Here is a 17,575-nt window from a genome sequence, read left to right as displayed (position 1 = left end):
GTGTTTGCCTCTCTGGAAAAGATAGTTGTGTTTTAATCTCGATATCCTATCATTCTCCTGAAACAGTGGATCCCTTCATTATTTATACTTGGTAGCAAACTTTCTCTCTGTGGCCTTTAGTAGTTTTATGAACCTCATCTCATTTTGAGCACTCAGGTCGTCCTGGTAGTAGTAAAAGTGTTGTCATTAGTAATATGGTTTGCTTGTATTTTTGCACACTTCCTTTTCTTAATTTGAACCCATCACGGAATAGACGTGGACTCCGGCAGTTCAAACCCAGGTTGTTCAAGGGTCAGTTATATATCTCCAGAGTTAATGCTGTGTATAAATGTATTAGTTACACTGCACTGCCTTTTAAAAGAAATGGGATATTTTGACATCTGCTGTATCAAGCATTCAAATTATTGGCTGTGTTGCCTGGTTTTCAACTTTTCTTTGAACTATGAAATCATCTTTTTCTTAGTTACATAGAAAATAGCAAAAAGGAATAATAAAACCTCTCAAATTCTACATAAGCAGATTAGAAAACTTCAGAAATTGTTGAGGAAGTTGTCTTGTTATAAACTTGTAGTTAGCTAGACACAGGGACATGTGGCATGGGTGCCCAAGCCCACCCCCAGGTTTGATTATTCACTGGGAGGAATCCAGGACTCAGCTTATAGACCTGCTCACTCAGGGCTACGATTTGTTCCAGCAAAGGGATGCAAAGCAGATTCTGCGAAGGGCAGCTAGTTCAGAGCAGAGTCTGGAGGGAACCAGGGTACCAGGCCTGAGTTTCCAAGAGTCCTCTCCCAAGCGGAGTGACACAGAACATGCTTAATTCTTCTAGCAACATATTGTGACAACACTGGGACGTGCTGTCCACCAGGGAAGCTTATTAGAGCTCACGGCCCAGGGTTTTTACTGGGAGCTGGTCATGAGGCACCCTCTGCCTTATCCCCAAATTCCAGATTCCCAGCCAGAAAGTAGGTGTTTGGCATAAACTCCTTTGTTTGCAGTTAGACACATAAGAGCCATTCTGATCAGTTCTGGGAATGGGGGGAGCCTCCCCAAATCCAAGCTTCCAGAGCCAGCCAAGGACCAGTCTTGCTCTTAGGCCTTTCTAAGCCCTGCTGTATTAATCCTTTTCTGCTTAGGACCTAACGGTAATCTCAAAGGAAAGTAAGGAAAGATGAGCAGAATCAAAATGGAAAGCTCAGTTTCACATTGCTGCTAGATCTTTGGTTAAATTGGTTAGTTTATTCATGCAGATCAAAACAGCAACTTCTGAAATTTGGAAATCCAGAAGGAAAAATGACTGCCCTTCATTATATTTCTTAATTGTAAAATTTTTTAGATAAGAAAAAATTGCATGTACTTCTGGCAGGGGGCCAGGCCTGCATTTGGATAACCACCTTCTGTGAAGGCATTTTTTGTGTATGAAGCAATCTCTTGGCATTTGTGAACCTAGCATTCAGCTATTTACAAGCAGCCCTGAAGCCTGCACCCTGAGGTGCAATTTGTGATTTTTCTGAGATGTAACTGACTGAAGCCCGTAGGCCTTCCTCCAGGAGGTTGTCACTAGGCTGCCCAGTAAGCATGACCTCTGTTCTGCACCATTTATTCTAGATAAAGCAGCAAAACTCACTACTAGTGCTGATGATGCCAGTAAAATGTTCTAATTAAGGGGCCAGCAGTAGAACAGTTGAATAAACTAAAGAGTGGAATGTAATAGTCTGCAGATCCATGGCATGCTAACACTGTTCAGAAATAAGAAAACAGTTCAGACAATACTTTCAGGGGATGTCCATCTACTACAGAAATTGCTTACCAAGTAAGCAGATGAATGAAAGTGATAGCAATTCATGTAAGGATGATTTGATTATAAGAAACACAGCTACAGACCCACTTTGGGGAGAAAGCCAGACTCAGGTACATGTAGTTGTGTGTGAAGGTGTCAGAATCTTCAGAGGCTGAGACTTCACTAGTCCTTTTGCACAGCCATTTCATTTATTTTGATTTCCCTTGGTTATAAATTCATCACTTTATATAGATATGAATCTGAAAGACTAAGTATTCCAGGGCTGCCCCTGATTTTCTCACTGATTCTTACGACCTTTCCCAGGAGGGCAGCAGTGCCCAAGCTGTTAAAAACAGCTTCATTGCCCCCTGGATGTGACTAATTGTGAAAGGCTAATGACATATGTAGCTCTGTCCTGTTCATGAAGCATTTTTTTTTTTAACATAAAGTATCCTGTTTATCTTCAGGTTAGTTATATGAGAACTGCCTTGCCAGTTTCAGATGCTTCACATAAAATATTTAATGCCCAAAAATATTTGAAAAACTTGAGTCATTTTGCGAACATTTGAAGTTAACAAAGTCAGGTCTCTTATATTTTCATGTAGAATTGAGTATAAACTCATTGTGTGTCAAATAAAATTATTTTTTAAATGTTATCAGTCCCAATCAATGATCAGGACTTTCCTGTTGATAAATGTGTTATTATCTCTTCAGGCAAAAATTACTGTTAGGAAGTTAGATATAAATAAACTTAGTGTTAGAAACATCCAGATTTCTATTAGCACTTACCTTAATTCTACTCAAATGTAATTTGCAAAGAGCTTAGTGGAGATTCAAAATGATTTTTAATTTTACGAAGATGTTGACTACTTAAGATCTTGTATTAACCTGAATAGGTACCTGCTGACTAGTTTCCCTTTTTTATTTGATGGAATGTAGATGAAAATGAACTGTTGTTGTGAAATTAAAACACCTAAAAGGTACTTCTAAATAGCATAAGCTAGAAATTTATTTGCTAGATTTCATAACTTTCATCATTAAAGAATTCAAATAGTTGGAATGTGACTCTGATAAAATTTATTTTTTTATGTTCTCTTATTTAAGCCAGGGTTTTCTCATTTATTTCTTGGTTGTATGTTAAATACTGTAAGTGTATCAGTATTCCTTAGACTACATACAGTACACTACATTTATTGTACCGTTTTTTTTCTCTCTTCAAGACTCAATGATGAGGCCCGGCGGCTGATTGCTGAATTGGGGAGTACATCTATTACTCATCTTGGTTTCAGAGACAACTGGGTCTTCTGTGGTGGAAAAGGCATTAAGACAAAAAGCCCTTTTGAACAGGTTAGTGTCTCAGACTTCATGATTAATGGGCAACAGCAATTGTGTGAAACCGTACAGTACATATTCCTATCCCAGTTATTTGCAACTTAGATAAAGCAGACATTAAATATGTTTCTGCTGGAGAAGACTCTTGAGAATTCCTTGGACTGCACGGAGATCCAACCAGTCCATTCTGGGGGAAATCAATCCTGGGTGTTCATTGGAAGGACTGATGCTAAAGCTGAAACTCCAATACTTTGGCCACCTCATGCGACGAGTTGACTCACTGGAAAAGACTCTGATGCTGGGAAGGATTGGGGGTGGGAGGGGAAGGGGACGGCAGAGAATGAGATGGCTGGATGGCATCACCAACTTGATGGACATGAGTTTGAGTGAACTCCAGGAGTTGGTGATGGACAGGGAGGCCTGGCATGCTGTGATTCATGGGGTCGCAAAGAGTCGGACATGACTGAGCGACTGAACTGAACTGAACTGAAATATGTTTCCATATTTTTCATAGGTCCATGGCAATCAGTTATTTGAAATAACTGACGCTATTTTAATTTTAAAATTTAAAAAATGGTCGAATTCTACATGAAAGTTTTTTTCCTATGTGACAATGCATTGACCTATGATTACTTGTATCATAAGACCTTTAGGAAGTCGGTTATTAAAAATTTTAGCTGAACTTTTGATATTAGAATCAATGAAGTACAGAAATACTGTAGAACTTAGTAGAATGTAAACTTATTTTTGACTTACAAAGGATCTTTAAATACCATCTGCAGTGTTTTGTTCTTTCAGATCCTCCTTAAAGGTCTGCCACTGTATGCCAGACCCCAAGCATTGCTCATTTAATATGTTGAACACTAATTTATATGTTGATAGAAGCATTACTGAAATGAGTATGCTTAATTATGTTATTGCAGATATGCAGTTTGCTAAAGTACTATACTGTGGTTGTGTTCCAACAGCACATAAAGAACAATAAGGACACAAATAAATACGAAGGATGGCCCGAAGTTGTAGAAATGGAAGGATGCATTCCCCAGAAGCAAGACTAACGTGGAGAAAGCTGAAGAGAACACACTTTCACTGTTAATGGGAGAGCCCTACCAGAAAAACTACATGTAAATATTTTAAGAGCATGCGGCCATCTCGGTGTGTGCATGTCCATTATCTCTTTTGATATCAGGATTATTTATTGCTAACGTAAATAGCTGTCTTTGTAAATAGTCATCATAATGAGCAAATTACTGAACCATTTTCAAGCACATCTCTCTAATGGTACAATGTTCAGACCATGATGCTAATGGCATCTTTTAATTCTAAAAGCATACCAATGGATAACTGAACAGATATGAAAAATATATTGATATATACTAGTCGCTGTGAAAATCTATCATGGAATGATATGGATTTTAGGGAGCAGACTTTGTTTTCTTTTACATATATATATGTATATTGCCTTCTGATGATAGTATCTTTTAAATTAAAAAGATATTGGGCTAGTTGTGTGTGTAATGTTACTTTACAGTCTGACTCCCCTGTTGTATTTCTTTTCTTAGTCTTTTTCTTCCCTTCCCAAGAAACCTGTAAATAAAATAAGAAAACATATCAAATACATGAAAAGCACAACAGAATTCTTTGTTTAATGTACACAGTACAAAGTAAATATATAAATGTAGATGGCATTCAGGACTGTAGCTTGACGGATTTTGTGTTAGCAGTGTGAATAACTTGATTTTGCATAAGCTATTCAGAGTGAGGCAGGAGGGGGCAACTCCCCAGAGCTGAGGAATCTGGCCAGGTCCCTTCCCCAGCCTTAGTAGGTCATTCGGGACAGCATATCAGTACAGTTAAAACCTTACTGGCCTAAGTTTTCCTTATTTAATTGTTCTCAGCCTTTACCAAGTGGTTTGGAAAGAGGCACACTTTGATGTCACGATGATTTTAGATCGTAAACCCAGAGATTCTGTATTTACTTTCATTTGACTTCCTGATAGTAATTTTTGCCTGAAAAGATAACAGCATATTTATTTATCAATAAAAAAGTCCTAATGAACTGATCGGGACTGATAACAGTTAAGAAATAATTTTATTTGATACACAGTGACTTCATACCCAATTCTACCTAAAAATATAAGAAATACAACTTTTTTGTTAACTTCAGATGTTCACAAAATGACAAGTTTCTTAAAATATTTTTAGGGCATTAAATATTATGTGTGAAGTATCTTAAACTGGAACATAAAAAATGTAATGAACAAACTGCCACTCACAGTAAAAGGCAGCACTTCAATTTTGGATCTAAATATTAGATGCCTTACATCTAAATTTTAAAAAAGCAGTATTTTTTATTTTGCTATAAACTGAGTTGGAAGTTAAAATATCAGTGAGTTTTGGGGTACTGTTTCTTCCCTCAAACTGAATGTAATTCATGAATCAATGCACCTTACACATCTAAGCAATTTTGTAAACTTTTCAGATTTTTGGTGCTGATACGCTAAATCACTTTCAGCATGTGTATTTTAGCATTTCAAATACTTCCCATGATTCTGTAAATTAAAAGAATAGCTATTTTACAGTTCCAGGGATTGTGAAATAAGTGTTGCTTTTTTTTTTAAGTAATGAGAATAAATATTCTTGGTTTTGCATTTGGGAATTTTTTTTTTTTTAATCTGGCAAAGTAATATACCTACAGAACTTCACATTGAGGTTTGTCAAGCGTTTTGTCCTGCTTAACATGCAAAGTTTAAGTCATTCCTATGGTTAAACACACTGATATCCTCAGGATATATCTTAAAATGGATAGAATTTAAGTATCTAGATGACACGACTTCTGTTTCAAGATAAGGACTAACATGACAGCTCTATAGAGGTGTGTAAAATGCCAAAAGATTGGTTATTTAATTGCTTTCATGCAGTTTGCTATTGTTTCATTTCTGTCTTGTATGGTTTATGTCAACATAACTTTGAAAGCAATAATTTTACTGTGTATTTTACTTTCAGATGGCTTTTAAAAATAAGCATTGTAAATGCAACAATGCTCATTTAGTGTTTAGAATTTTCATTAAAATCAGAAATTTGGCATTGACACTTTGGTCTTTTAAATGGTGTTTAAGGACTTATGGATGTGTATTTTTTATTTGTAATCATAGATGCAGTCCCAAGACAAGTTTATTATGATATGCCTGTTAAAACACAGCAAAGACAGTAGGGAAAAAAGTGTTATCTGGGAAATTAAAGAAAAATTGAGCCAGAATCTTTATATTCCTGACTTTGATTAAAATTTATCATTGTTCTTTCTATGTTGTATTCATTTTCAAATGAATTATCTGATATTTTGTAATTTTTTTTTCCAGATGAAGCTCAATGCCTTTAGCCTGAAATGCACTTTATACTTAGTTTATACATATTATAAATAAATGATCCCTCCAAAAAGATGATAGTTTCCTTCAGTTTGGTTGACACGCCCCACTTTTAAATGAAAGAATGAGAAATGTGCTTTGTTCAGTTAGGAAAGCAGTTGAAAGTAGAAATGCATTTAGAATATTTTAAAAAATGAACATGAAAGGGGAAAAATTGCTTGCGTTGATCAGGAAAAAGATTTGCCATTCAACCTCTTCAGTTGGGCCTTCTACAGCAATAAGTGCATGTAAACGAGGAGTTGTAGGATAAAGTACCAGAATTTACTTTTTCTTATGCATTCCTCAGAAGCATTCCTTTGCTATCTCTTCCCAGAGTAACTCTTCTGTTGCATACCTGGTTTTTGATCGTTACAAGCCAGTAGCTAATCTCTTTCCCTCAAAGCTCTCTCGATTTTTTAAAAATTTACTTATTTTTAATTGAAGAATAATTGCCACTGATGAAAGAAATCAAAGATGATGCAAATAGATGGAGAAATATACCATGTTCATGGATCAGAAGAATCAATATAGTGAAAATGAGTATACTATCCAAAGCAATATATAGATTCAATGCACTCCCTATCAAGCTACCAACAGTATTTTTCAGAAAACTAGAACAAATAATTTCACAATTTGTATGGAAACACAAACAACCTTGAATAGCCAAAGCAATCTTGAGAAAGAAGAATGGAACTGGAGGAATTAACCGCCTGACTTCAGGCTATACTACAAAGCAACAGTCATCAAGGCAGTATGGTACTGGCACAAAGACAGAAACATAGATCAATGGAACAAAATAGAAAGCGCAGCAATAAATCCACGCACCTATGGACACCTTATCTTTGACAAAGGAAGCAAGAATATACAATGAATAAAACACAATCTCTTTAACAAGTGGTGCTGGGAAAACTGGTCAACCATTTGTAAAAGAATGAAACTAGAACACTTTTTAATACCATCAGTTCAGTCACTCAGTCATGTCCGACTCTTTGCGACCCCATGAATCTCAGTACGCCAGGCCTCCCTGTCCATCACCAACTCCAGGAGTTCACTCAAACTCATGTCCATTGAGTCAGTGATGCCATCCAGCCATCTCACTCTCTGTCATCCCCTTCTCCCGTGCCCAATCTTTCCCAGCATCAGAGTCTTTTCCAGTGAGTCAACTCGTAGCATGAGGTGGCCAGAGGATTGCAGTTTCAGCTTTAGCATCAGTCCCTCCAGTGAACACCCAGGATCGATCTCCTTCAGAATGGACTAGTTGGATCTCCTTGCAGTACAAGGGACTCTCAAGAGTCTTCTCCAACACCACAGTTCAAAAGCATCAATTCCTTGGCGGTCAGCTTTCTTCACAGTCTAACTCTCACATCCATACATGACCATGGGAAAAACCATAGCCTTGACTAGACGGACCTTTGTTGGCAAAGTAATGTCTCTGCTTTTTAATATGCTATCTATGTTGGTCATAACATTCCTTCCAAGGAGTAAGCGTCTTTTAATTTCATGGCTGCAATCAGCATCTGCAGTGATTTTGGAGCCCAGAAAAATAAAGTCTGATACTGTTTCCACTGTTTCCCCATCTATTTCCCATGAAGTGATGGGACCTGATGCCATGATCTTCGTTTTCTGAATGTTGAGCTTCAAGCCAACCTTTTCACTCTCCTCTTTCATTTTCATCAAGAGGCTTTTTAGTTCCTCTTCACTCTCTGCCATAAGGGTGATGTCATCTGCATATCTGAGGTTATTGATATTTCTGCTGGCAATCTTGATTCCAGCTTGTGTTTCTTCCAGCCCAGCGTTCCTCATGATGTACTCTGCATATGAGTTAAATAAGCAGGGTGACAATATACAACCTTGACGTACTCCTTTTCCTATTTGGAACCAGTGTGTTATTCCATGTCCAGTTCTAACTGTTGCTTCCTGACCTGCATACACCATACACAAATATAAACTCAAAATGGATTAAAGATCTAAATGTAAGACCAGAAACTATAAAACTCCTAGAGGAAAACATGGGCAAAACACTCTGACGTAAATCATAGCAGGATCCTCAATGACCCACCTCCCAGAGTAATGGAAATAAAAAATAGACAAATGGGACCTAATTAAACTTAAAATCTTTTGCACAATGGAGGAAACTATAAGCAAGGTGAAAAGACAGCCTTCAGAATGGGAGAAAATAATAGAAAATGAAGCAACTGACAAATAATCTCAAAAATGTACAAGCAACTTCTGCAGTTCAATTCCAAAAAAATAAGTGACCTAATCAAAAAATGGGCCAAAGAACTAAACAAACATTTCTTCAAAGAAGACATACAGATGGCTAACAAACATATGAAAAGATGCCTAACATCACTCATTATCAGAGAAATGCAAATCAAAATCACAGTGAGGTACCATCTCACACTGGTCAGAATGGCCGCTATCCAAAAGTCTGCTGCTGCTGCTACTGCTGTTGCTAAGTCACTTCAGTCGTGTCCAACTCTGTGTGACCCCATAGACGGAAACCCACCAGGCTCCCCCGTCCCTGAAACAATAAATGCTGGAGAGGGTGTGGAGAAAAAGAAACTTACACTGTTGGTGGGAATGCAAACTAGTACAGCCACTATGGAGAACAGTGTGGAGATTCCTTAAAAAACTGGAAATAGAGCTGCCGTATGACCCAGCAATCCCACTGCTGGGCATACACACCGAGGAAACCAGAATTGAGACGTGTACCCCAATGTTCATCGCAGCACTGTTTACAATAGCCAGGACATGAAACCAACCTAGATGTCTATCGGCAGATGATTGGATAAGAAAGCTGTGATACATATACACAATTATTATTCAGCTATTAAAGATAATGCATTTGAATCAGTACTAATGAGTGGATGAAACTGGAGCCTATTATTCAGAGCGAAGTAAGTCAAAAAGGAAAACACCAATAATGATGACCCTATATGTGAGACAGCAAAAGAGACACAGATGTAAAGAACAGACTTTTGGATTCAGAGAAGGCAAGGGTGGGATGATTTGAAAGAATAGCATTGAAACATGTATATTATTGAAACGTATATACATTGAAATATGTATATATTTCATGTATATTATATGAAATAGATTGCCATTCCAGGTTTGGTGCATGAGACAGGATGCTCAGGGTTGGCGCACTGTGATGACCCTGAGGGATGGGATGGGAAGGGAGGTGGGAAGCACATTCAGGATGGGGAAAAATAATTTTAAGAAGAAGGGAAAAAAGAAAGAATAATTGCTTTACAATATTGGTTTGTGCTGTACGTCAACATGATTCAGCCGTAGGTACACATATGTCCCCTCTCTCTTGAACCTCCCTCTGCCACCCCATCCCACCCCTCTAGATTGTCATAGAGCATTCCGTTTGAAAGCTCCCTCAATTTAACCTGGCCTCAGCCTCTCCTATTGTTCCTTTCCCTGCCCCTATCTCCTTTCTTGAGGTTCCAGTAAAATCAAGGTTTTTTTATGGTTTAGTCACTAAGTCGTGTCTGACTCTTGTGACCCCATGGACTGTAGCCCGCCAGGTTCAAGAATACTGGAGTGGGTTGCCATTTCCTTCTCCAGTAGATCTTCCCGACCCAGGGATGGAACCCACATCTCCTGCATTGGCAGGCGGATTCTTTACCAGGGACTAGATGAAGCAAAAAGAGGCAGACCTAGCCCAGAAGTATCCGGGAGCAGCAAAGGATGGTGCAGCCAGCCTGGTGAGAGCCCATGTGAAATCTGACATCCTGCCCCAGAGCCTTCCCCCAACCAGGGAGGGTTAGAGTACCAAGGGCAGCTGAATTAAGGACACACTTTCAACACTACAATGTCTCAGATTCTAGGAGTGCTCAGAAAGGAATAGGAACTGCCAGCCCTTCATTTAGAAACAAGAGAGGTTTCTCTGGGGTTTGTTCCAGGGGTAGTTTATAAGCAGACAACACAGTCAAGACACCGCTACTTCACAGGTACAGTGAGCTGCCATTGCTAAGCTCACTGTTTAGCTCTATAGAAATCATGCCCGTCACTGGAGTGCATCAACTATTGAAAGAACAAGTTGCAACTCAATTGGCAAAAGATATTCCCTTTATTGTAAGCTCCTAGTTTCCATATAATCAGCCCATATTGTGACCGCAGCCATGAAATTAAAAGATGCTTGCTCCTTGGAAGAAAAGCTATGACAAACCCAGCATATTAAAAAGCAGAGACATTACTTTGCCAACAAAGGTCCGTCTAGTCAAAGCTACGGCTTTAACAGTAGTCATGTACGGATGTGAGAGGTGGACCATAAAGAAGGCTGAGCACCAAAGCATCAGTGCTTTTGAACTGTGGTGTTGGAGAAGACTCTTGAGATTCCCCTGGACTACAAGAAGATCCAACCAGTCAATCCTAAAGGAAATCAGTCCCGAATATTCATTGGAAGGACTGATGCTGAAGCTGAAGCTCCAATCGTTTGGCCACCTGACGTGAAGATCCGACTCATTGGAAAAGACCCTGATGCTGGGAAAAATTGAGGGCAGGAGAAGGGGATGACAGAGAATGAGATGGTTGGATGGCATCACCAACTCAATGGATGTGAATTTGAGCAAGCTCCAGGAGTTGGTGATGGACAGGAAAGCCTGGCGTGCTGCAGTCCATGGGGTTGCAAAGACTTGGTGATACTTGAAATGAAACTGCTAGGGTTTCTGTTATTGTTGACCCTGTCCTTTACATACTAGTCATGTTTTAGCCATAGAGGAAAGTTAAGTCTGCCTCTTTTTTTTTCCAACCCAATCATATCAAGTGTTATGGTCTGAATATTTGTGTCCCCTCAGAATTCATATGTTGAAACTTAATCCCCAGTGTGATGGTATTTAAAGGTGGGGCTTTTGGAAGGGGATTAAATCATAAGGGTGGAGCCCTAACAAATGGGATTATTGTCCTTATAAAACAGACCCCAGAGAGCTCCTTGGCTGGGCTTCTCTGCCCAGGACACAGTGAGGAGATGGTCATCTGTGAACCAGGACATAGCCCTTTCCAGACACCAAATCTGTTGTCACCTTGATCTTGGACTCCCCAGTCTTCAGAACTGTAAGAAAGACATGTGCTGTTTGTAAGGCACCCAGTTTGTGGTGTTTTGTTACAGCAGCCCGTACAGACCAAGACACCAAGCCAGAAGGGAACCCTTAAATGACTAGGATAGCAAGATCATGAGACAGGAAACAGCTATTCACCTGAGGTTCTCCTTGACCTCCAAGCTCCTGACTATATACTACCTACCCTTCTACTCTAGGGCTTCCCTGGTGGCTCAGATGGTAAAGAATTTCCCTGCAATGCAGGAGACCTGGGTTCTATCCCTGAATTGGAAAGGTTCCCCCGGAAAAAGGAACGGCTACCCACTCCAGAATTCTTGCTTGGAGAATTCCATGGACAGAGGAGCCTGGTCGGCCACAGTCCATGGGCTCTCAAAGAGTCGGACTAACACTAAAGTGAGCAACTAACACTTTCACTTTCACTCTACCCACACTGACACCAAACTCCTTTTCATAGGCAGAACTTAAGCTTTTGTGTATTTCCATGCAACTGGCTTTCAGAGGATCACATGATAACAGTTCACATGCTGGCCCCCGTGAGTATGTGAAAGTATGTGACTTCGGTCAGAGGCAAGGCATGTTTTCTGATTCCTTCCTGTGGCAGCAGCTCAGTCTCAGAGGACAGGCTGCTGAAGCCCCAGGACGGGAGACACAAAAACCTTCAAACACTCCACTCATCTCCTGGGACTGTCATCAGGTCAAGGAGATGCTGATACCTGGCATACCCCCTTGACCCCAGCATTGGCTTCTGATGAAGGTTCTTACCACACACAGCAGTTCCTGGACAAGAGAGGAATCTTGAATGGGAATTTTGAAACCTTTATTTTTTTGGTTTCTGGGATCAACACTTTCCTCACAAGTCTATTGTTTAAAATTTACTCATTTGACTTTCGAACACATTTTCAGCCATGCATCATGCGTTCAAACGCAGCTCTGCTCGTCTACCTACCACACAAGTGCTATTGCTACTGCTTCGATGTCACCTCTTCAGTTGAACTAGCTGGGGCCAGGAATTCCCTGCTGGTCTTAAACCTCTGCATCACCAGTGGAATGAGATGGCCACCTGGCAACTGGTTTCTGCGTACCCCTGTATAGTGGGAACTTGATTAGAGAAGGAGTGTGTGCTTCGTTCGACAAGAACAGAATGGATTTCAAAGAAAATGTCTCCAGGTCAAGCTCAGAGCTGGGGAGAGATGTGAAAGCAAATGATGCTGAGAAGTAGTTAGAAATATGTTCAGTCATGGGGAAGTGGTACCCAGAGGGTTGTAGTTGAGAGCTGACAGTGCGGATTTCCTGAGATGTGAGGAATAAGCCTGTGTCCCCTTGACTGAGGGGAGTGCACCTTTCCCAGATTCTGTTCTCCCTCAAGTGTAAGGACCTGAGATTTAAGATCAGTAAATGAGCTGATACCTGACTCCTGTAGAAACCTTTGGCCTGGGAATGGAGTTGAAAGCCAATTCTTGCAGAACTGTTAACACCTTGCAAAGAAGTGTTAAAATCCCATTACAAAGAAAAACAAACCCCATTATGAAAATACCCTGGAGACATTTTCCTGGAGTTCTTGAGCCCTGGGAGAGTGGGTCACGGCATGGTTACAGGCGTTTGCGACAATTGAAAATTTGAGACAGTAGTTCCTATAGTTAGTTAATGAATTTTAGATGTAGTTTCTCAAAGAATGATAAATTGGGCATTTGGGGGAAGAAAAAGTGCTCAAACTAGCAGAGGAGAGAATTTTTTCTTAAAAATTTATCTTTCAGCTTGTAAGTGTTAAATCTGTATCTATTACATATCAGAAATGTGAAAGAGGATTTATCACATTCACTTTTTCAGTCCCCCCTTTTGCTACTATGCCATATGCTACTTCTTGTCTGGCTTGCATAGAGCCTTGCGATGAGCAAAAGTGTGTAAATGTGTTGTGTACCAGAAAGTTTGAGATCAAACTATTGAAATGGATAGAACTTTAAACTTACCCAAAATTATATGTCAAGTTGTCTCAATAAAGCTGTAGAAAATATAAAAACAATACAACTGACAAAATTTTTTAAAGATTTTTTAAAACGTAAAGTGTAGAAGTACTAGAAATAAAAACGGTAATTACTGACTTACATTTTGTTTATTTATATCTTTCCTTGGCTTATGAAGACATCAAGGTATGTTTAAATATGTTTAAGTCGCTTCAGTAGTGTCTGACTCTTTGCGACCCTAAGGACTATAGCCTGCCAAGCTTAGAGAATCCCTGTCCACGGGATTCTACAGGGAACAATACTGGAGTGGGTTGCCATTTCCTCCTCCAGGGGATCATCCCAACCCAGGAATCGAACCCAAGTCTCTTACAACTCCTGCATTGGTGGGTGGATTCTTTACAACTAGAACCACCTGGGAAACCCATTCTTCTTTTATCAAAGAGTAATTAGGGGCTATCAGGAGCCACCCTGCCTCTTTCTTGGTTAAACATGGCCAGGTGGATATGGGCCATGATCATGGACAGCTATTTGTTGCTGACACGCAGAAGAAAAAGCTTCTCAGTCTCTTTGAAAGTGAATCACCCAAGCATTCAAAATGGCATTTTAACAGAAGGAAACAGGCAACGCTATACCCCCCTTTCTCCCTGCTCTTCCAATTCTCATACACCAATCAGATCCTTTCACTTTTTCTGTAAATTTAAAAGTCACATGTGAGACTTTGTGTTGACTTTGTCCACATTTATTATTACTCTCCCTTTACAACCAGTGGGTGAGGCTGCTTTTTCTAGCATGATTTTGTTTCAAGGGATTTTAATCATGCAAACCATCTCTAGTGGTTTTTCTTTGGATGTGGATATAAATCATTACCAACAGTAAATTTCATCCGTCTATTAAAAATAGCACCTTATGTAACAATTGGCTGTAAGCACAACAATGAAAAGGATTCACGTATTTATTTAATGTCACACTAAATTAGTATGATCTTCACCCCTAGTCATTTCCTTTGGAATGATTGTTAGGCTCCTAAAGCATAATCCAACTGTTAGCCACACTGGGATCTAAACTAGAGGGAAGTTTAAATCACTTAGAGCTTAGAAATCAAGAGGCAGTGTATTTTAATTACATTTCATGGTGAATTCTAAGACCTCAATTCTCCCATCAGTTCTCTCCAGCTTCTCAACCAAGTTTATATAATCAAACCAGGGAGGAACATCCTGTAATTGTCATTATATTTACAAATCCCCAAACTCTTTAAATGATACACTGTCAACTCTGTACTGAGTATTTTGTTGCTGTGAGAGGCACCATAATGATATGATGGTTAAGGAAACAGCCTCTGAAGCCAGCCCGTTCTGTGTGACCTGGGTCAGCTACTTACCTCACCATTACTATGTTTGTTTCTGTAAAGTGAGGACTACAAGAGTGGTACCTATTTTATGAGGTTATCTTGAGGCTCAAATGTCTTAATATATACGATTTATTTTGAACAATGTCTGGTACATAGTAAGTGCTATCTAAGAGTTTACTAACATTTTCTTTTTCAACAGAATTGAGTCCTTGGTGTATCACTGCTTTTCCTTTCGTGCTGGACCACCCATCTGTCCTTCTCAGTTTACCCTATTATTCTACTGCAAGAAATGTTATGAATTATTACATCTGGTCTACACTGAAACTGAAATTAAAAAAAAAAAATTAAGGCACCTTGGCTAACTTGCCTTAAGAAAGTCTTCTTTTGCAGAATATACATGGTTCCTGGAGATATGATTTGAATTTTTCTTCCCTCAAGTCAGCTAAGTGGATTACAGTGTTCTCAATCACTAACTGGCTCCAAATGGTAGGTTTAATTCTCAGTATTTGATGAGGAATTTGGAAGGTGATGTAAAAAGTATCAGCAGCTCACCAAATTGACTATAAACAAATATTTTGATGGAAAGCTTTTCTGGTTCCACATCTGAAGTAAAACCAAACACATGAGTACTGACTATACTTCAGAAAATTAACGTGTTTCCCAAACACATGACTAGAACTGAGAGAGAGTCTGGGCATAGAGGACCTTTTATGATAATATACACCATGGGTTTTCTCTGTGGATTCATCCCTTTCCTATTCTCAAACTATGTGGGTTTAGTTGGAATGAACCCCACAGCCATTTCCCAGCATGGGTCTTGATTGCTTTAATATGATCTGTGTATTTATCATCAAAACCCAATTCCCAATGACCATTCTGATTGGCTCAGGGATAGGCACAGCAACCAATCAAAGTCAATGATGACTTTTGCTGGGCATTCTGGGAAATAAGCTTTCCTTCTCTCTTGTGTGGTGGAGCAAGGAAGAAAAGAACCTCTCTCTTTCCTTAAAATGGGAAAGTGCCTGTGCCAATGCTGAGTCATGTCTGCCCCTTTGCCAGTGAATGGACTGTAGCCTGCCAGTCTTCTTTGTCCATGGGATTTTTTTTTCTAGCAAGAATACTGGAGAGGTTGCCATTTCCTCCTCCAGGAGATATTCCCCATGGAGGTTTCAAACCAGTGTCTCTTGTGTCTGCTGAACTGCAAGGGGATTTCTTGACCGCTGAGCCATCAGGGAAGCCCCAAGAGAGTGTTATGTCTGGAAGGACCTGTGACAGCCATGTTGCTGAAAAAGCAGAGAGCCTGGAGCTGCTGAGAGTAGGGTTTGGGGTGGTGGTGGTGGTGGTGGCATAGAACCCTGCAGAGCCTGCAGTAGAAGCCAGCTTCTCTAGGCTGGAGATGAAGAGATCTGAGCCCTGGGAATGTTCAAACTTCTGGATCAAACTTAACCTAAATCAATCACCACTCTATACATTCCAGTCACTGAATCAGTGTATTTCCTTTAATGTTTGTCAGTCTGGGTTCCTTTTTTTGTTACCTGCAATATAAGGAGCCCAAGTTGGTGCTAGTGGTAAAGAAACTGCCAGTCAGTGCAGGAGACATAAAAGAGGAGGTGGGGGGAAGACCCCTGGAGGAGGACAAGGCAAACTACTGCAGAATTCTTGCCTGGCGAATCCCATGGACAGAGGAGCCTAGTGGGCTACAGTCTGTAGGGCACAAAGAGTTCCAACACAACTGAAGCAACTTAGCATGCATGCAAGAAACAGTGCAGGCACAACAGCCTAGACTGGATAGAATTGTTTGGGTCCCAGAGCATGTATTTATTTCAAGAGCACCATGATGCTGCCTGTATTATGATGGGAATTGTGAATCTAATAGACCAAAACTAGGCTGTCAGCTGGTAAAACAGACATGTGAGACTTTCAGGGATGGCTTCCAAGCAGATGCCAGGGAGAAGGGAAAGAACCCAAAGACGCAGCTCCGGAGTTGGGAGTTATTACTCAGGCATGAAGGGGTGGGAAGAGGGGTGAGGGTGTCAAGTTGGCACCAGTTTTTCAGAAACGGCTGAATAGTAATCATGTTTTTGTGAATCAAAGGCTCCCCTGTTCTCACAATTGGTTTCTAAGGTAATTATGAGAAGTTTTCTAGCCAATAGAAAGAAATCGTCATTAACGGAAACTTCAGCCTTCATCGTTTAAGAAAGAGTGCTTATTTTCAATGCAGATAAAATATTTACTTTGCAAAAAAAAAAGAAGGCATACTAATAAATGTCTATTATTCAGGTTACTCTAATCAGAGGATGCTAAAGCATGGCAAACCACTCTTTTAAATAAGCACTATATTCATTCACTTGTCATTTTGGAGTCTCTCATTCAGTAAATAGTAATTTTGTTAAACTTTAAGGGTCACAGTTAAATGTTTAGCCTTGATTTTAATATTAGATCAGAGTCATTTTCCATGGTTTGCCCTTTTTCACAAATTATTGCTCTGCCTTGGTAAATTAATTGAAAGGAAACAGAATGAGACTAGGGTGGGCAGGGAAAATTTTCTTTAGCTTATTTTAAGAAAAAAGAATATTCTTTCTTTGTCCATTCTGAACTTAGAAAATCTTTTCTTTTTCTATATGATACTGAAATATTTAACAATTCATAAAAAAAAAAACACAGCATTTACATTAAAATAT

General features: G+C 39.6%; 1 protein-coding gene across 1 annotated transcript in view; it reads left to right on the top strand.

Annotated features, from left to right (window-relative positions):
* The window catches only part of FAM3C (FAM3 metabolism regulating signaling molecule C), a 57,958-nt gene extending 51,541 nt beyond the window's left edge, over window positions 1-6,417 (top strand). Inside the window, exons 9-10 of the mRNA XM_055421177.2 lie at window positions 3,001-3,127; window positions 4,081-6,417. Of these exons, the coding sequence (XP_055277152.1) occupies window positions 3,001-3,127; window positions 4,081-4,170 (217 nt within the window). The 3' untranslated portion in view covers window positions 4,171-6,417. The remainder of the gene's footprint in view (window positions 1-3,000; window positions 3,128-4,080) is intronic.
* Window positions 6,418-17,575: the final 11,158 nt, after the last annotated feature.

Source organism: Moschus berezovskii, chromosome 3 (genome assembly GCF_049115385.1).
Source record: "Moschus berezovskii isolate FMDL1 chromosome 3, NW_MosBer_1.0, whole genome shotgun sequence".
Classification (NCBI taxonomy): Eukaryota; Metazoa; Chordata; class Mammalia; order Artiodactyla; family Moschidae; genus Moschus; species Moschus berezovskii.
Note: the sequence above shows the minus strand (reverse complement) of the source record. Positions and strands in the feature narration are given on the sequence as shown.